Source organism: Podarcis gaigeae (assembly GCF_964106915.1).
Source record: "Podarcis gaigeae genome assembly, chromosome: 15".
Lineage (NCBI taxonomy): Eukaryota > Metazoa > Chordata > Lepidosauria > Squamata > Lacertidae > Podarcis > Podarcis gaigeae.
Genome location: NC_139692.1, coordinates 13069757 through 13090183, shown reverse-complemented (window position 1 = coordinate 13090183; position 20427 = coordinate 13069757). Strand labels below are relative to the sequence as shown.

Here is a 20427-nt window from a genome sequence, read left to right as displayed (position 1 = left end):
GAACCCCTGAGGCGGCTGCCGGCTCCCGCTCCGCCCCGCAGAGTCCCAGGTCAATGGGCCCTGACTAGACGCGACAGGAGCGCTGGCTCCCCTGCTTCGGCCAAAAGGCTTGGCCTCGCCACCGCCTCCTTCTCTGGCCACGCCGCGAGCTTCCCCTTGCGTAAACGGGCAACCAGGTGAAACCCGAGGGCGGCGCTGAGGCAGTTTCAATAAGCGGAGGCCTCGAGTGGGCGGGCTGGCGGGGGGGGGGGCGAAACTTTTGCTTGAAAGGCGGGTCCGTCGTCCAATAGGAGGGCGGTTCCGGGCATCCGAGAGGCGGGCCTTGGCTTGGAGAACGAATCCGGGGCTGCGCGAGAGCGACCGGCCGACAGCTCCACTAACGGTTCGCTCTCTTGTGTCCCTCCCCGCTTGCCGTCCCGCTTGGGGTTGCCAAGGCAACTGACAACAAACGCAGAGCTTTTCTCTCGGTTCTCTCAGGCGAGTTGAGAAAAAGGGGCGAGAGGTGGGGTTTTGTTGTCGCTCCCGCCGCTTCCTCTCCCGCTCCCCACAGTCAAATAGGCCGAGGTGGGATAAGACTGATAGGAGCGCGAGGAGCCGCTTTGTGACGTCACCTTCAGGTCGGGCGGGGCGGGAGAGGGCGAGTGTTTCTGATCATGGGCAGAGTGCCTCGTCCACACGAAGGGCGGCTAAGCCAGGCAGTGGGGAATAAGTGGGTCTACGGCTATTCCTGGCTGTTGGCCCTTCTGGTTTAGGGCTGCTGGGAGCTGAAGTTCAGCAACGTCTTGAGGTCCACAGAATCCACGCCCCCCCCCCCCGCTTCCACTGGTGCAATTCGGCCGATGGGATTCCGCCTCAAGCGGTCCAGTTCAGGGTGTGCCTTTAAAGTGGATTTCAGAAACTCTGCGAGACTTCTTTGCCCTGAAGAAAGTGAGGGGTAAACGCACTGGATAATAATAATAATAATAATAATAATAATAATAATAATAATAATAATAATAATAATTTATTTCTACCCCGCCCATCCGGCTGGGTTTCCCCAGCCACTCTGGGCAGCTTTTAACATAACATTAAAATCAGAATAAAACTTCTAACATAAAAAACTTCCCTAAGCAGGGCTGCCTTCAGATGTCTTTTAAAAGATAGTTGTTTATTTCCTTGACATCTGATGGGAGGGCGTTCCACAGGGCGGACGCCACTACCAAGAAGGCCCTCTGCCTGGTTTCCTGTAACTTTGCTTCTTGCAAGGAGGAAGCTAGCAGAAGACCCTTGGAGCTGGACCTCAGTGTCTGGGCTGAATGATGGAGGTGGAGATGCTCCTTCAGGTATACAGGCCGAGGGCGTTTAGGGCTTTAAAGGTCAGCACTAACACTTTGAATTGTGCTCAGAAACGTACCGGGAGCCAAGGTAGGTCTTTCAGGACCGGTGTTATATGGTCTTGGTGGCCACTCTCAGTCACCAGTCTAGCTGCCGCATTCTGGATTAATTGTTGTTTCCGGGTCACCTTCAAAGATATCCCCACACAGACTGCATTGCAGTAGTCCAAGTGGGAGATAATTAGAGCATGCACCACTCTGGCGAGACAGTCTGCAGTCAGGTAGGGTCTCAGCCAGTACGGGATTAAATTTGCTTCATGCGACATCATGTTACCTCGCAAACAAATCAAGATCAAAATGAACATTCAGTGAATGAGTTGTGTGGAAGTAACCAGGGATTGTTACTCTTGCATTTGAAAGCAGAGCATCTGTCTTATGTTTTGTGTGCAGATTCCCAGCAAATGGGAGACTCAAGGCACTTCCAGACCTATTTATTGCACATTTATTCACATTTGTTGGCATGTGATTGAATTCCACCAGAAATTAGTGACAGTCTCGAAGTGACCCAGCTCCTCTTCTTCCAGGAAGTGCTTAAAAAAAAATCATTATAAAATAATGGAATTGGAAAACAGGTCACTAATCCCTAATAATAGGTATAGCTCATTACAAGTCATCTTTTAATATATTTTTAGATTGTGGTAACCTGCTCTGGGACCTCATGGTGAAGGGAGGTTAAGAAATTAATCATAAATTAATAATATCAACCATGTTGAATGGTAACATGTTAAAGATAGACAAGAATAAACTGAGTTGGGGGAATTGCTGGGGCCAAAGATGTCTGTGACATTTCTATGCTGATCTCAAAGATAGAACAAGAAAGCATGGTGACCAGTAAATTGTACATTGCCCTAGAATCCTAAACAAAATGAATGGTGCTATATATGTTTTAAAATTAAAAATAATGGTCATTTTGAATTGAACCTTGAATGTAGACTTTTCTGTCTGTTTTGTCAGTAAGGCTACTAAATCCACAGTTTGCAGCTCAATCTTGTGCATATTTACATAGAAATAATAGTAATTATTATTTATAACTTGTTACCCCAGCCATGATGGGCAGCTTCCAAAACAATATAAGAAAAGCACAACAAAACACCAGACATTAAAGGTTTCCTGATAAAGGGCTGCCTTCATTTGTCTAGGGGAGGGCATTCTGCAGCGTGGGTACCACTACCCGAAAAGGCGCTCTGCCTGGTTCTCGTAGCTTCACTTCTCACAATGAGGAAGCTGCCAGGAGGCCCTCAGAACTGGACCTCAGTGTCCAGGCTAAACAATGAGGGGGAAGATGCTCCTTCAGGTATACAGGACCGAAGCTGTATACTCACTTGAGTATAAATTCCACTGAGTTCAGTGGAACTTATTCTCAAGTAAGTGTTCTCAGGACGCAAGCAGCTACAGGCAGTAGTTATAGCACAATTTAAATATTTTCCCAAATAAAAATTACAAATTCATGTAAGTTTGCATTCTGATCCTTTGCAGGCAGCTCAGAATGCAGAACCCATTGAGGTCAAGGAGACTTAAGTATAGTTTGATTGCAATCACAGTTACTGTATTAGCAGTACATTACTATATGTTTACTGAGAAGGAAGTTTCACTGTTTTCAGTGGTGCTTATTTCCAGGTGGTTAGCACAGGATTGCAATCCTATACACACTTAATTAAGAGAAAGTCCAATTTTGCTTGTTGTGGCGTACTTAGACATGTACGTATAAGATTGCACTGTTGAAAGTGTTTGCGAATGTATGAGTTTGTTTCCTGTTTCCAGATCTGAATACTTGCGCTTCTAATTACATCCATTAGGGTAATGAGAGGTGCACAAACTCATATTTGTAACCTCACTCAAGCTGTGAAGGTAAACTGTGACTGTATAAAAGGCAACTGAAATTTTAGCAGAGGTGCAATATGTACTAAATAGAATGAATTAAGGCTTCTATCTCTGCTGTAACTCCTGCATTCCCTGACTTTGCTTGCTACTAAATTCATAAGTAGAACTTTACAACAAACTGTTGTCATTTAATATCCTGGAGTTTATTTCTAATGGCAGAACTGAGGAAACAGAAGTGCTCTTGTTATGTAGTGAAGTTTCACCCTGGGCCAGCAGGGGGATACTGTATATAGTTTTCACTCAGGTCTGTAGATAGTTTTCACTCAGGTCCACGTCAGTTATTTTAGGCGGGAACTCTGGGCTGTTGTTGCTACAATGTTGACAGCCGGCTGCCTATAAAAGCAGGCCGGCTGAGCTGTTTGCAGTCAGTTCTATTCCAGCTTACGAAATAAAGAGCTACTTGGAGAAATCGCTGTGTCATCTGCTATGTCAACCCACAACTTAACACTGGCGACGAAGGTGGGATGGATGGACATCAGAGCACAGCCAGATGCGGCCAGCCTCTGAACTGAGCTGAATCACTGAGCTGAATCACAGAGCGAAATCACTGAGCGAAATCACTGGACAGAACCAATTCAGAGCTGACTGTTCTGGCTAAGAGCACTGTGTTCCATCCATCGCCCTTCACGCCGGCATCGGAATCATGGCTTCACTTGTGCCTCTACCGCCGTTTGCACCAGCCTCTGAATCATGGGACTCCTACCTCGCTCGGTTCGACTGCTACCTCCAAGCCAACGAGCTGACAGCAGTATCAAAGGATCGGAAGCGGGGCCTATTCCTCAGCCTCTGTGAGCCTGAGGTGTTTGAGACGGCCCGAGCATTGGTTGCGCCTGAAGCAGTCCAGGCAACACCATGGGACACGATTCAAGAGAAGCTCCGCAACCACTACGCACCAAAGCCGTCCAAGATTGCTGCCCGCCATGCGTTCTACCACCGGAACCAGGCAGAGGGGGAGTCAATCAACAACTACACCACCGCCCTGCGACAGGCTGCAATGCACTGTGAGTTCCGAGACTTAGACGATGCCCTGATGGATCGAATCGTCTGCGGGGTCCGGGACATCCATCTGCAACAGCGTCTCCTCGCCAAGCCAGACCTCACGCTACAGAAAGCCATTGAGGAGGCTGTGGCCACCAGCCCGCGTCTTGCTAGGGAGCCAGTTCCGGTGCATCATGAAGAGGCCAGCAGTGATGAGGCATCCTCCAGTGAAGACGCTAAGGTCTGCCGATCGGCTCCGTCTGACACCCCCCCTTCATCGACTCGCAAGTCCAAGTCTTCACTCCAGTCTGCCAACGAAAGTTGTTTCGCTCTCACCAACTGCCGCTGCCCGTCTGGAACCACGATTGGCCAAACCGACTCGCCTACGCGACGCAAGCTGAACGTCACGGTGCTCATTGAAGGAGCTCCATGTGACATGGAGATCGACACCGGGTCTGCCCTATCCATCGTGTCATGGAGCACCATCAAAAGACTGGTACCCAGAGTGTCCAAAAGGCAACTCGACTCTCACCGCGTACACCTGAGAGACTACCAGGGAAACGACATTCCCGTGGTAGGCGTTGGCTGGTTCCGGATCGCCTTCAAGGATTTTTCGGGCCTGCTCCGGTTGGTGGTGGTTGAAGGTCAGCGGCCAAGCCTCCTAGGGCTAGACTGGTTTGATGCTCTCGGCCTGGAAGTCACCGGCATCAACTGCATCTCTAACGCAGAGACTGAGGGTCTGGTCAAAGACTTTGCCGAGGTTTTTGACGGCACCTTGGGACAATATACAGGTACGCCCATCTCCTTTAGCCTTGATCCACAAGTCGCCCCCATCAAGCTAAAGCCACGCCGGGTTCCCTTTGCTCTCAAGGCTAAGGTGGACGAACAACTGGACAAACTGATCGCCCAAGGAGTTTTGGAGCTGGTTGACCACGCCAAGTGGGAAACCCCCATCGTCACGCCTGTCAAGCCAGATGGGTCGGTGAGAATCTGCGCTGACTACAAGTGCACGATCAACAAGGCACTTCAGCAGCACACTTATCCGGTTCCTGTTGTCCAACACCTGCTGCATTCCCTGGGTGAGGGTAAGGTCTTCGCTAAGCTGGACCTTGCCCAAGCCTATCAACAACTGCCAGTCGATGATGCCACTGCTGAAGCCCAGACGATCGTCACCCACCGGGGGGCATTCCATTGCCGCCGGTTGCAGTTCGGGGTGAGTGTGGCTCCTGGCATTTTCCAAAGCCTTATGGAGCGTCTCCTGCAAGGGCTTCCAGGCGTGGTACCATATTTTGATGGCGTCTTGGTGTCTGCAGACTCACACCAGCAGCTGTTTGAGCGCCTCCGTGCCGTGCTGACCAGGTTCCAAGAGGCTGGGCTCAAGGTAATGAGGGAGAAGTGCCAGATCGCCGTTCCACAGGTAGAGTTCCTGGGCTATCTTATCGATGCCTCCGGCCTTCACCCGACCACATCCAAGATCCACGCTATCCAGCAGGCCCCCACCCCAAAGAACAAGACGGAGTTGCAGGCGTTCCTGGGGCTGCTGAACTTTTATAACATGTTCCTGCCCCACAAAGCCACAGTGGCTGAGCCTCTTCACCGACTCCTTAGCACTAAGACGCCTTGGGCCTGGGGTCATCGGGAGACGGCAGCCTTCAGCGCGGTCAAGGCTCTCCTTTCATCAGACAGTGTGCTGGTACAGTACAGTGAATCCAGGCCGCTGGTCCTTGCCTGCGACGCCTCACCTTTTGGCATTGGTGCTGTCCTTAGTCACCGTTTTCCAGACGGAAGAGAAGCACCGCTCGCCTACTTTTCCAGGACGCTATCTCCGACGGAACGGAATTACAGCCAGCTCAACAAGGAGGCACTGGCACTTGTGGCTGGAGTGAAGAGGTTCCATGAATACCTCTATGGCAGGACTTTTGACCTCATCACTGACCACAAGCCACTCCTGGGCCTCCTCGCCGGTGATCATCCAACTCCACCGGTCCTCTCGCCACGCATGCTGCGATGGACTGTTTTCCTGGCTGCCTACCACTACCGGCTCATCCATTGCCTGGGGAAATCGATGGGCCATGCCGACGCTCTCAGCCGTTGCCCTCTTCCAGCATTTGTGGAAGACCCGGCTCCAGCTTCATCGCTCCTTCTGATTGAGGATCTTCCGGCAGCGCCTGTATCGGCTGCCACTGTGGCCTCCGCGTCTGCCCAGGATCGCACCATCAGCCGGGTGCTCAACTGGGTGTGGAGGGGGTGGCCACAAGGGCCTTTTGCATCGGAGTTCCAGTCCTTCGCAACCAGACAACATAAACTCTCAGCTCATCGCGGCTGTCTGCTGTGGGGAGACCGCGTCGTGATTCCCCAGGGACTCCGTCAGCGCGTCCTGGAGGCTCTGCACGTTGGCCACCCGGGAATTGTCAAAATGAAGGCGTTGGCTCGGTGTTACGTCTGGTGGCCTAATATAGACGATGCCATCACTGCCTGGGTGTCCGCCTGTCAAGCGTGCCAAGAGTCGAGGCCTGCACCACCGGCAGCTAAGGGACACACCTGGGAGACGCCAAAGACACCCTGGTCGAGGGTGCACATCGACCTGGCTGGCCCCTTTCACGGCCGGACCTTTATGGTAGTGGTGGACGCCTATTCCAAATGGCTGGAGGTCGCCCTGATGCCCTCCACCACTACCGAAGCTGTCATCCGGGTGCTGCGAGGCCTGTTTGCAACGCATGGGTGTCCTGATGTCCTTGTCTCTGACAACGGACCGCAGTTCACGTCAGGCACGTTTGAGCGGTATCTTTTGGGACTGGGCATCCGCCATGCCCTAACGGCACCCTTTCATCCATCCAGCAACGGGCAAGCGGAAAGAATGGTGCGCTCGGCAAAAGAGGCACTGGTGCGCCTGGACCGGGGAGACTGGCATGAGCGGGTCGCCGAATACTTGTTCGTGCAACACATCACCCCTCATGCGGCCACAGGGAGGAGTCCTGCTGAACTGCTTATGGGCCGCCGCCTCAGGTCACCGCTCGACCGGCTACACCCGGACTTTGCCATGGCTGAACCCCCAGGCTGTGCCAACGCACCACGGTCATTTGTCCCAGGAAACCAGGTCTTTGCCCGGAACTATGTGGGGGACATTCCTTGGGTGCCAGCCACAGTAGTGGGAGTCACTGGACCTCGCTCGTACCAGGTGGCACTTGAAGACGGACGCTTGTGGCGACGGCACATAGACCAGCTTAGGCGCAGGGTTGGGAACTTGGACACTACCGAGGTGCCCCCAACTGCGCTTGCGGCTCCAGAAGAGACACGTACAGATGGCGAGGCCCCACCTACACCTCCCTCGCAAACTGCCAGCGTGGAGCCGAACCAAACCACTCCACTTGCGGAGGCTCCACCCACAGCAGCGGATCCAGGGGAGTTGGTTCCAACGCCACCTAGGGTCGCACCACAGCCTCAGCAAGAACTGTGTGGCCCTCTGGACTTGGCTACCAGTCCCTGGCAGTCTGGCAGAGTTCCCAAGCGCCCAACTTATTTAAAGGACTATGTTGTTGGACATGTATCACTGTTGGTCTAAGTATGGGAAATGTAACCGATATGCTTTTGTGCCTAATTGAACCATTACGCGTAGTGCTGTATATAAGGAAACCATTACGATTGTAACTAACACCTTATCTCGGTGGGGAGGGGTGTTATGTAGTGAAGTTTCACCCTGGGCCAGCAGGGGGATACTGTATATAGTTTTCACTCAGGTCTGTAGATAGTTTTCACTCAGGTCCACGTCAGTTATTTTAGGCGGGAACTCTGGGCTGTTGTTGCTACAATGTTGACAGCCGGCTGCCTATAAAAGCAGGCCGGCTGAGCTGTTGGCAGTCAGTTGTATTCCAGCTTACAAAATAAAGAGCTACTTGGAGAAATCGCTGTGTCGTCTGCTATGTCAACCCACAACTTAACAGCTCTATTGAATCTTTGACTTTTGTATTGACTGCTTTGCTGTGCTTTTAAACATCTGTTTGAATTGCAATTAGCTAGTGGAAATATGTACTCCCATGCTTTAAAAAGTAGGGCCCACTTAACCAAACCTTGGTGAGTTAAGTGTATGAATTTTAATCACCTAAACAGATAAATTTGCTTATGGGGGGATTCCTGCGGAAGAAAGCATACTTTTTGTGTTTAGATGATGCATTCAAGCATAGCCTATGTACAACAGTGCTTTTTTCTGGGGGAATGCAGGGGTATGCATACCCCTAAACATTTTGTGAACCTAAGTTTGGCATCATTGAGGGCAAGTATTTCAATATGAGTAGGAAAATGAGAGTAACCCTAAATATTTTTTTTTAAAAAAGCACTGTGTACATACATCAGTAATTTTATTTGTATATCACCTTTCCACTGTTCAAACCATGCTCAAGGTGGCTTGCAACATGAAAAGTATATACGCTTTCATAAATTGCAACAAGATATATAATTAATAAATGAACTCTGCTTGAGGAAGGTTGCATCTCTCTTTTTAGGCTAGCTTCAACACAGACACTCACAGACCCCACTCTCTATGTTCTATCTAGACACACAAGAGTCATCATCAGTATCCAAGGACACATTCCAGCCAGGGGAAAAATATTTACAGATGGTGCTGCTAGGGAGGGTGTATAGGCTAGGGACATTCTGATGGCCAGCTAGAAATTCATGAAGAACCACATCTGGCCCAGCCCAGAACTAGGGTCTGCCTACAACAGCAGCCCCTCTCAGTGTCTGACCATTCACCATGAAGTCAGGAAGTCATCGGGGATTGAGGCAGGAGGTCCCTCCTCTTACAGGAAGATCTGAGGCTGCCTTCCTAGCCTTCCTTCATGCTAGCTGCACCCCCTTTCTTGAAGAAAAGGGGAGTTATTCATGCAAAAAACATGTTAGAAGAGGAACATCTCTTGTCTTTCATTTGTGGGCATTTTGCCTTGATATGGCACTTGCCATATAAGAACCTGTATTAAAAATAATTTTAAATTACTCTCCCCCCCTGCATGGCTTCTCTGGTCTCATAGTAAGAAAGAGAAGGAAGTGCAGTCTGTGGGCCTGAAAGAAAATTATTTTAAATTAAATACCTTGTCCCTGGTTAAATGAGTTCTTGTTTTGCGTTGATCAAAACGTTTTTCATCAACAGATCTCATAAATAAGGTATTGCAGCCCCAGAGTAAAGCTGCCGTTGCAGATTTCTGAATATCAGATAGCAAATTGCAGTGATGATTATTGTTATTTTGTGCTCTTTGTGTCTTAAGTATAATGTAGGCATTTGTGTTCACGCTTCATTCAGTAAATGATGCAGTGGGTGGGGAATGTATGAGTTTCAAAACTTCAGTTGTAATACCTGTAACATCTGTATATATTAGACCAACAAAAATTCTGTTTTTCAGATACAAAAATAATGCATTTCTCTTGTTAATGAAGCTGCAGGTGGAATAGAAACCTATTGAGAGACAATGTCCATTCCATTCTCCAACACCACTCAACGCATTCCTCCAGGATTTGCAAATCTGCTCGAAGGACTTGCCAGGGAAGTCTTGAGGAGCCAGCCTGCGGATATACCAAGCTTTGCAGCCAAGTATTTTGAAACTCTTCTCATTGAAAGAGAAAGTGAGCATAAACTGAGATAATTTCACATATGTTTAACGTAAATGTGCACACATTCTTCTCCCTGAGGAAAGATCCATACCAACCTAATCCTATTCAGAAGTCCCCCTGTATTCAGTGGGACTTCCAGGTAAGTGTGTACAGCAACCTTTCTCAATTGGTGCCCTCCAGATGTTTTAAACTACAGCTTCTATCACTCACAGTCTTTCAATAGTCAGGGATGATTGAAGCTGTCCATAGCATCTGGAGGGCAGATGTGAAAGTCTACTTTTTGTGGTTGCAGTCATAAAACACTACCCAGTACTAGCTTTACACAAACAGAGGCATTTTCTTTAGATCATGGGAAACCTAGAATTGGTAGGATGGGAGGAAGAAAATGCACTGGAAGTCTGAGGGTGCAGAAAAGACATGTTCCTCTTTCCCTTCTTGGCCATTTGGTGTGCAAGTACAGAGTACATGGCTTGCTCTGTGAACAAGGAGCAAAGATTCCACATCTTTATACTTCTCTTTCCCAAAATAGAAGGTTTTTCACACACTGTTGCACTTTGACCCTCTACTAAAAGCAGGTGTAGGACTTTCCTGTCTACTTTATATATAGGTACTATCCAGGAAAGTGTGTTGATAGTTATAGGATTGCGTCTTGAGGCAAGGAAAAAGCCCCTGATGGATTTGAAGCCCCTTTCTTCATTTGAAGCTACTTGACAGCAATCCAAGTATGATTAATTTCATGTTGTTGTGGCCTTCTCTTGATAATGTGGTACTCCTAGTTCTTTGGGATAATTTTTATGAAGCATTTTTTAAAAAATAGCCGGCCGGAGGAAGCAGTCTTGCTGATTGACCAAGCTACAAACATGTGGTGGTGTTTTTAATTGCAGGATGACTCACAGTGAAGCTCAGAGCTATTTGGCCTCTTTTTTGTTTTTAAAATGTCTAGTAAATGACACTTTTGGAGAAGGTTTATAGCGTTATGCAAGGGAAGTGAGTGAGCAGTGAATGTTTTGGGTGCAAGAGAAAGAACCCCTTACCATCTCATATACTTAGTTTTCCTCTTCCCAGAGGCAATACTCAGTTGTGCCTCAGAGCTGCAGGTAGAAGCCTACACTTTTTTGCTTGGAATGATACCCTCCTTTCAAAATACACTGTTCTTTAGCAGACCTTCATAATGTAATTTGTTCTATACGTGTAGATGTTGCTAGGCAGACTGACACTCAGGAGGGTTATTTTAATTTTATAGGGCATGCAGCACCAGCAGTTTCATAATGGGGTTCTGTGAGTTCTACACCTTATCCACCTGGCCCCGAAACACAAATTGTGAAGCCAGATTTTATTATGCAACTTAAGGACACCGTGCAGATCTGTCTGCATAAGCAGGACAGGAAAAATATTTCCAAACATGGGGAGCCAGGCTAAGCTGCTTATGTTTGCTTTTTAAGAGTCTAAAAAGTCATGTTTAGGACAGGGATGGAGAGAGAGCATGTCACCCTCCAGTTGTTGAATTACAGTTACCATCAGTTCCAGCCTGCATGACTCCCATACTGGGAACCAATGTAGGTCTTTCAGAACCGGTATTGTGTGGTCTCGGCAGCCACTCCCAGTCACCAGTCTAGTTGCCACATGAGTTGAAGATGCCATTATATATCTGTTATTGTGAATCACCCGGACTCTCCCGCCGCCACACCTTGGTTGTGTTGACCCTCCCCCCTCTTTCTTGAGTTCAGTATTTTTTTAAAGGGGCTTTCATTTCTATCCTACCTTTCCTCCAAAGAGTTCAAGGTAGTGCACCCACTTTATCCTTGCAACCTGTAATGTAGGCTAGGTTGAGAGTAGCTCTCCTAAAATGACCCAGTGAGCTTTGTAGCTGGGTGGATATGTGAACCGATATCTCCTTGGTCTGAGGCCATGAAATATAACCTTGTGAGCATTTGTTTTGTTGTTTATGTTTTTAAAAATATTTTACTGTCTCAAGGGAAACTGTTGAACTGTATGAACGCCTTAAGCCTGTTTGTGTATTCCAGCCCAAAATCAGGCTATGCATCTAAAAAGAAAGTTTGGGTCACAGGACACTGAGATTGTTTCCCGCCTGTGACTAATGTACCTGTGGATGTTGTCTGCTTAGGATGGGTGATGATGAACAGAGTGGAATAAGCAGTTGTACGCAAGATGGGTCTGGTCCTCCAAAGCAGTACAAATGAAGTAGCAGCTCTCAGTTTGTGGGACCTGAAGTAGTTGCTGAAAACAGATATAGGCAGCAATACTATTGATACTTTCTTGGGAGTAAATGTTTATTTATCAGGAGACGTGCATAGGATTACAATGTACTAACTCCTTTTTGCACCATCTGTTACTTAAAATGGTATGAGTAGCCAGTGTAGTCACTTCTCATTTTGCCACCCAACTGTCCTTGATTACCATTCTACTTCCCACCTACTCATGCAAAATTGGATACCTTAACTCAGTAAGATTGGGCAAATGTTTCATGACGTGTTTCTTTTTTGGAAGGAAATACATGTGTTCTGACTTACAATCCTGACTCAACTCCATAGAGAATTTTGCAGTTGCTTCCCCCTTTGTCTTGCACTTGGCTGTATATAAGTACACAGGTGTAAGTATAAATAGTTGAGAGATTTTGAAAAGTAAAATAATCCTACAATCCCTAAAGCTGAAAGTGCATAACTAGACCAAGACATGTTACTTGATACCTGCATTTCATTGCAGCTGCTACTCTAAATACTTGAATGGGTAGCTTATTTTGGGTTTGTCCCCAACCAAACTGTACTTAGATTAGACACACAAGAACAACAGATCCAAGTTAGCTATGCCTATTTAATTTTAGTGACCAGCATTGGATATGACCCTTATTTCATATAAAATAATTCAGTGTTTATTTTCTTTTACAAAACTCTGTTTAGAAAGTGGTTATGATCCATGTGAATGGGGAGCAAAAATAGACGACCGATACTACAATAACCATGCCTTCAATGTAAGTCTTATTTTATGGTGGGCATATTGGGGGGACGGGATGGGACGGGACTAACAGGCCAGAGGGTGTGGGCAGAGACAGCTTAGTAGCATAGGAAGCACTGTGGTGCTTGGGAAGGGCAGGTTAAACATCCGCCACCGCCCCTAAATTGCTATGCCTGAACTGAATCAAAAGCTCAGAAATAATTCTAGGTGCTCATTTAACACTTGAATGTGTCAATTGTGTAACAGTACTATGGAAGGTGGTAGAAAAAACAAATGTGTTTGTTGATTTGGTCACAGAGGCTATCAAGGCACATAGTCCACCCCTTCCTAGACTGTGGGTGAGGAACCTGTGACCTTACAAATGGTGACACACTTCAGTTCCCATCAATCCTGACTCACATTGGTTGTGGAAATGGAGTCCGACAGCATCTGGAAAGCTACAAGTTCCCTGATCTAGAGAAAACCACACACCCAAATGATTGTGAGCAACTCCCTGACCCTTCTCATCCTACACCTTGATTGGGTTTGAACTGAGTATCACCTGTACCACCAGACCCTGGTGCTCTTCTGGCAAGCAAGTGCATTGAAAATAGCCTTTGTTTTTGCAGGAACTTGCACCACCAGGAGGTGGTGATAAAGCAGAGGAGAAGAAGGAAGGATCTGAGGCACAGCCAGTAAGCAATCTTCAATGAGTTCACTGTACTTTTCTTGAACCTGAAGACCATTCTCAGCCCTTTGCTACATAGCTACCGTATTTTTCGCTCTATAACACGCACCTGACCATAACACGCACATCGTTTTTAGAGGAGGAAAACAAGGGAAAAAACATTCTGAATGAAACAGTGGATGTATCATTTTTGTGCTTCATGCTGTGGCCACAGACATGTGATCTGATGGTGAATTTGGGCTGACCCAATGCAAAAATCCTGAGAATCCCTGTGCATCCATGGTTTGTAACCACGTTTTTGCACCATTGCAGCCCCAGGCAACAGTGGGTGCGTGATTTTTGGGGGGCAGGCTGTAGCCATGGACATGCTATGTGCTCTGATGGTGAATTTGGGCTGACCCAATGCAAAGACCCTGAGGATCCATGTGGATCCATGGTTTGTAACCATGTTTTTGCACCATTGCAGCCCCAGGCAACAGTGGGTGCGTGATTTTTGGGGGGCAGGCTGTAGCCATGGACATGCTATGTGCTCTGATGGTGAATTTGGGCTGACCCAATGCAAAGATCCTGAGGATCCATGTGGATCCATGGCTTGTAACCACGTTTTTTGCACCATTGCAGCCCCAGGCAACAGTGGGTATGTGATTTGGGGGGGGGCAGGCTGTAGCCATGGACATGCTATGTGATCTGATGGTGAATTTGGGGTGACCCAATGCCAAAATCCTGAGAATTCCTGTGGATCCATGCTTTTTAACCACATTTTTGCACCATTGCAGCCCCAGGCAACAGTGGGTGCGTGATTTTTGGGGGGCAGGCTGTAGCCATGGACATGCTATGTGATCTGATGGTGAATTTGGGGTGACCCAATGCCAAAATCCTGAGAATTCCTGTGGATCCATGCTTTTTAACCACATTTTTGCACCATTGCAGCCCCAGGCAACAGTGGGTGCGTGCTTTTTGGGGGGCAGGCTGTAGCCATGGACATGCTATGTGATCTGATGGTGAATTTGGGGTGACCCAATGCCAAAATCCTGAGAATTCCTGTGGATCCATGCTTTTTAACCACATTTTTGCACCATTGCAGCCCCAGGCAACAGTGGGTGCGTGATTTTTGGGGGGCAGGCTGTAGCCATGGACATGCTATGTGCTCTGATGGTGAATTTGGGCTGACCCAATGCAAAGATCCTGAGGATCCATGTGGATCCATGGTTTTTAACCACATTTTTGCACCATTGCAACCCCAGGCAACAGTGGGTACGTGATTTTGGGGGGGCAGGCTGTAGCCATGGACATGCTATGTGATCTGATGGTGAATTTGGGTGACCCAATGCCAAAATCCTGAGAATTCCTGTGGATCCATGCTTTTTAACCACATTTTTGCACCATTGCAGCCCCAGGCAACAGTGGGTGCGTGATTTTTTTGGTGCAGGCTGTAGCCATGGACATGCTATGTGATCTGATGGTGAATTTGGGGTGACCCAATGCAAAGATCCTGAGGATCCATGCTTTGTAACCACATTTTAAGTGGGGAGCGAAGGAAAAACAAAGAAGGGACATTAGAGGGGTGTGCAGAGAAGCAGCTGGCTAAGAATGCAGGAGAGGGATTTAACGGGAGGGAGGAAAGAAAGGCAAAAGTTTCCCCCCACCCAAGCCAGCCATCTCTCTCTCTCTCTCTCTCTCTCTCTCTCTCTCTCTCTCTCTCCTCTCTCTCTCCCTCCCCCTCCCCCTCTCTCTCTCCCTTCCCCCCTCTCTCTCCCTCTCCCGCAGCAGCACCGGAGCTTGCCTGGAGGGGAGGGGCTTTCCCTGCTCTTTGTTCCGTTTCAGCAAACACAGCAACGAAACAGAGGAGGGTGGGCAGTAAGACCCTGAGGCAGAATGCAGGAAAGCAGCCGCTTCCTCTTTTCAGGTTTCGCTTCTCCGTGCAGCGTGCAGCGCCGCGATTTGATTTTTGCATGATTTTTCGGCTCCAGGGATCACACATTCGCTCTATAACACGCACAGACATTTCCCCTTCCTTTTTAGAAGAAAAAATCTGCGTGTTATAGAAGGAAAAATACGGTAAATCACTACTGACCTTGCCATGCCCAAAAGCTGCCGTGAGGCAGTATAGAATCCGTGAGGCCAGACTAATCTTTGCATAGAATGCAGCAACAGTCAATTTGTCAAGATCTTTTCACTTTTCTAAATGATTTCCATTGCTTTTTATAGAGGGAGGCATCCAACTAAAACAGCCCATCATCTTCCCACCATGTGCACCCTGTGACTTCCAGAGGGTTAGGGGAACCCCAAGAACAGATTGGGGAGGGGGGAGAATCTGTTGCACAAACGGAAATGCTTCTGAACACAGGACTATGACTTACCAACTTAGCTCTACTTTAGATACAACCCAGAGACTCTCATCAGTAGCAATCTATGGAGTCTCTTCTTCCCTGCATGGATTCCAGTTTCAAATCCCTAGTTGCTGATGCACTGAAAAAAATCCTTCACTTGAAGTTAAATGCATGGCGGGGGTAGGGGGGTGGGGTGGTGAAATATACTCAGAGTCGCAAAGTGATTTCATGCTCTTTATTCAGCTCATAGTGGTGAGGAGGAATGAATGAGCGTCCCCTCAAAGTATCTGCTTTATATACATTATTTACACAATGGGCTGCACATGATTGGCTAATTCTGGAATTCTACTGTAAGCCAATCAGGTTGTGGATTCACTTCTATCTGGAGCATGATTGAGTGGTTCCTGCCAACCAATCATACTGCTGCATTGTTCTAAGACCAATCAGACTGCTGCATTCTGAATCCTATTGTTCTAGGACCAATCAGACTGCTGCCTTTTGGATCCTATTGTTCTAGGACCAATCAGACTGCTGCAGTTTGGATCCTATTCAATTCAGTACATAACAGGTGGGGAAGAGAAATTTGCCTAGTCACATAAGTGAGAGCAGTTAACACATCTCTAAATCTGCTTTGGATAAAGTTTTCCCATTTCATAAGTTAATTAGTAACTATGAATGGATGCCAGTTGCAAATGCAATATTAGGTAAGCTTGATGGTGTCAGGTCCTTAGTTTTAAATACAGGTAGAATAAACATTGCGAATTAGCTCTCTCTCCCATGCAAGTAGTGGGGTAGGGCGGAGGAGGTAGGGGTGGGCAGTTGTCTCACTCAAATCAAGTAAAGAAATAAAAACACTTAACTAACTGACCAATTGCAGATAACTCGGTTCTGCCCCCCTAACATAAAGCCTGCCCCCCCCCCAATAAATCCTGGCTACGCCCATGCCCTCTCCAAGGCATCAGGATATTTTCCTAAGCAAATTGCCCTAATCTGTATAGAAATCTTCTGGAAATCAACATCATGGGCAGCTGGCCCTATTTCAGGCATAGGCAAACTCTGTCCCTCCAGATGTTTGGGACTACAATTCCCATCATCCCTAGCTAACAGGACCAGTGGTCGGGGATGATGGGAATTGTAGTCCCAAACATCTGGAGGGACAGAGTTTGCCTATGCCTGCCCTATTTCTAACATTTCCCCAAGACACCTGGATGTTTGAGTTGGATCTCTGAACCTGCAATCAAAGGGAGCAGCTCATCACTGAGAGCTATGTTACACTTTTGTTCAACAAATTCCTTCAGGGAAAATATAGGCACAGCCCAACCAAGTGTTTAAAGTCCCATTGCTTTCTATGAAAAAGGCTTGCAGTGTGAGCAACACCATAGGACTAAGGTGAAACTGCCATGCTCCCTTGTTATTTCTGCTGTTGCTAGAATGTGTGATGTTAATTTAATCTTGTTATATTTATACTCTTATTATTGAAATACTGCTTTTTGCATGCAGTTATAATTGCTATTGTGTTGTTTTATGATGTTACTATGAAATTGTTCTTGCAGTGTTGATTTTGAGGTGTAGTACTCTTTTCTTTGTTGTAAACCACATTAAGTGTGCTTCTTTTTGTGGAAATGCAGTAACAAATAGGATGATGATTAGGGCTGGGTGATATCTGGTTTTCAACATCGTGATATACTGCCCGATAAACATATCGCCTGCTATTCCACTGTATCACAATATCTGAAATAAGGTTGGAGCTATGTAGAGGCACTGACTGGCTTAATGGTTTTCTTCGCATCTTTTTGCATAACACACACACACAACATGATTCGCAATATATTGGCAGGTCAGAAATTATGAAACCGGTATCATGATATGGACTTAAAGCCGGTTTTGGACAATATATTGGTATATTGCCCAGCCCTGATGATGATGATATGCATATTTAGTCAGAAGGAAGTCCTGCTGTGTTTGTGGGGATTATTTCCAGGTAGGTGTGCAGATATTTGCAGGCTTAAGCTTCTGTTCTATTCACCCATTGAAATCACTGGGATTTGAAACTTCTTAACTATGGATGAAGTGTACCCTCTGTATTTTGTAACGTTTGAATGACGTTTGAAGCCTTTGTCCATTGCAGGCAAACAGATTAGGCAACTGCAGCCTATGGCATTGCTCCCCTCTCTTCTGGTAGGGGATTTTTTCTTCTTGCATCTCAAGGATGAACAGTTGGTAATATCTAAATTCTGAGTGCTAAATTCTCACATTTTTAGCAGACAAAACTTCCTTTGAAAAAATGATGGAAAGTTGCCCAAGTGACATACAGAACATCTAGCACTAAAAATAGTCCTGTGAATATATTGTGGAAAGTACATATTTAAAAAATGACAAAACAAGTTGCATTTTGTTTTCCCACCCACCCTAGGACTCATAAACCACCTTCCAAAAAGCCTTTGGAATAATGGAGGTTTGAGTTACTTTTAAAGCTCTCGCTCTCTTTTTCAAAGAGAGAGCTATATATCTCTTCAAACCCCTCAGCTGGTTAAAGGCAAAGCTTAGACATGTACATTTGTTTTTCTTTTCCATTGTAAAGGAGGGAGGAGTGGAGAAACCACCAGCAGCTATGAGTCTTATGAGCCTAACTGAAGAAGAGGCTGCTACAAAAATTCAAGCCACATACAGGGGATACAGATCAAGGAGGAACACAAAATCCACAAAAGAAGAATTGGAAGAAGTGAGGGAGGAGGAAAAGCCAAGTGAACCTGAAAAGAAAGAGCCACAGTAATGCTACACAGCAACCTGCCAGCAGTCAAGTTTAGAAGTGGCGTAAGGCAAAGCCCCTGGGTCTGCTTTAGGAGCATGTGTCACGTTTATGAAATAAACAATAACCTTCAAAAATGCACCTTGTCATTCTTGGTGCTCATTAGCAGAACAGCAGCCTGAATCTGTTTTAAGGCACAAATAGTGAGTCTCCTACTACTTCATCATCCTTTTGGCTACATTGAGGAGCAAAAGGAGGTATATGACTCTTTATGGCTCTTTTAGTATTTCATTTGCTAAGTTGTTGTGGTTCTATGGATGTAAAGTGCAAAGCACTTTCATGAACGTTGTAGCCTGTACAATCAGACCTTGCATAACCTTTTGTGGTTATGCCAGTCTTGGTGCCTCAGGTGGCTGGGCGGGGAATCTTTACTTTGGGTTGGAGATTTTTATATATATAGTAAGCCCATAACTTGTATGGGGGTTACATTCCAGGGATTGTGCCTAAAGCCAAAAATGTGTATAGTCAAAACCCTTGGGGTTCAATGGCAAGCAGGATTGCCGAAGTCATTTCCCCCATAATTCTGCCCCCTTTGCACCTTTTAATTTTTTAAAAAATTTTTTTGCCATGCTCCTAAAGCTGAATGCACACAAGTGAAATGTATTTAAACATGTTTGCCAGTTTTGACCCATGTCTAATTTTTCTTTGAATCTGAATCATGAACAACACGGACCAAAAAATATCATGGATTTTGGTAAGTACCTACTTTAACTTTACATCCAATGGTATTGATGCTGAGTTTCAGTTTTAACACCAATACTGATTTTCAATTTTAACATGGTTCCTTTCATCCCTAGAACCAGGGGGTGGTTAAAGTTTTAAGTATACATACATATTAGCCACAGCATCCGAAGGAAAGAGAGGGTGATCCGCTCTTTAAGCTTAAAGAGAAATACATATATCTTATTTCTGTTTCTCAGTTAATATCCTGAGCTCTTGACTTTTAGTTCACCAGTCTTAGAATCATAGATCATAAAATCATCAAGAGTTGGAGCCCCCCCCCCCCCGGAGGGTTATAGTCCAACCCTCTGCCATGCAGGAATCTCAACAGCCGTCCAACTTCTACTTAAAAACCTCCAAGAAAGGAGAGTACACCATCTCTCATGGGAATCTGTTCAGTTGTTGAACAGCTCTTATTGTCAGAAAGTTCTTCCTGATATTTAATCAGAATCTCTTTTCTTATAACTTTAATCCGTTGGTTTGGGTCCTGGTCTCTGAAGCAGAAGAAAACAAGCTTTCTCTATCCTACATGTTACAGATAGGTAGCCGTGTTGGTCTGCCACAGTCAAAACAAAAAAAATTCCTTCCAGTAGCACCTTAAAGACCAACTAAGTCAGTTCTTGGTATGAGCTTTCGTGTGCATGCACACTTCTTCAGATACACTGAAACAGACCCTTCAGTGTATCTGAAGAAGTGTGCATGCACACGAAAGCTCATACCAAGAACTGACTTAGTTGGTCTTTAAGGTGCTGCTGGAAGGAATTTTTTTTTGTTTTGTCTATCCTACATGTGACAGCCCTTTAGATATTTGAAAATGGCTATCGTTTCTCCTCTTGGTCTCATCTTTTCCAGGCTAAACATATCCAGCTCCTTCATAAGGCCTTGTTTCTTATAAGGCCTGGTTTCCAGACCCTTTTATCATCATGGTTGCCCTTCTCTGAACACATTGCAGCCTGTTGATATTCTTCTTAAGTTCTGATCTATTCAAACTAACATCAGGATCCGTTTTGAAGAGGGATCTGGATAACTTGCTCTCTTGACCCCCTGCTTGCTTGACAACTCAGTTTAAGGATGTCATACTGCCTACAGTCGAGC

The 20427-nt window shown here is 46.4% G+C and overlaps 1 protein-coding gene across 7 annotated transcripts; it reads left to right on the top strand.

Annotated features, from left to right (window-relative positions):
- The first annotated feature begins 44 nt into the window (after window positions 1–44).
- On the top strand, window positions 45–18689 carry SPA17 (sperm autoantigenic protein 17). Of its 7 annotated transcripts, none has more exons than XM_083713864.1 (5): window positions 45–176; window positions 9666–9845; window positions 12752–12822; window positions 13415–13480; window positions 18385–18689. In XM_083713864.1, the coding sequence occupies exons 2-5, from the start codon at window positions 9692–9694 to the stop codon at window positions 18574–18576; spliced, it is 483 nt and encodes a 160-aa protein (XP_083569990.1). In that variant the 5' UTR covers window positions 45–176; window positions 9666–9691; the 3' UTR covers window positions 18577–18689. The 7 variants fall into 7 exon arrangements, with proteins under 7 accessions (XP_083569990.1, XP_083569988.1, XP_083569992.1 ...); XM_083713862.1 differs by having other exon boundaries at window positions 47–176; window positions 9660–9845; XM_083713866.1 differs by lacking the exon at window positions 45–176 and adding an exon at window positions 354–617.
- The last annotated feature ends 1738 nt before the right edge of the window (window positions 18690–20427 follow it).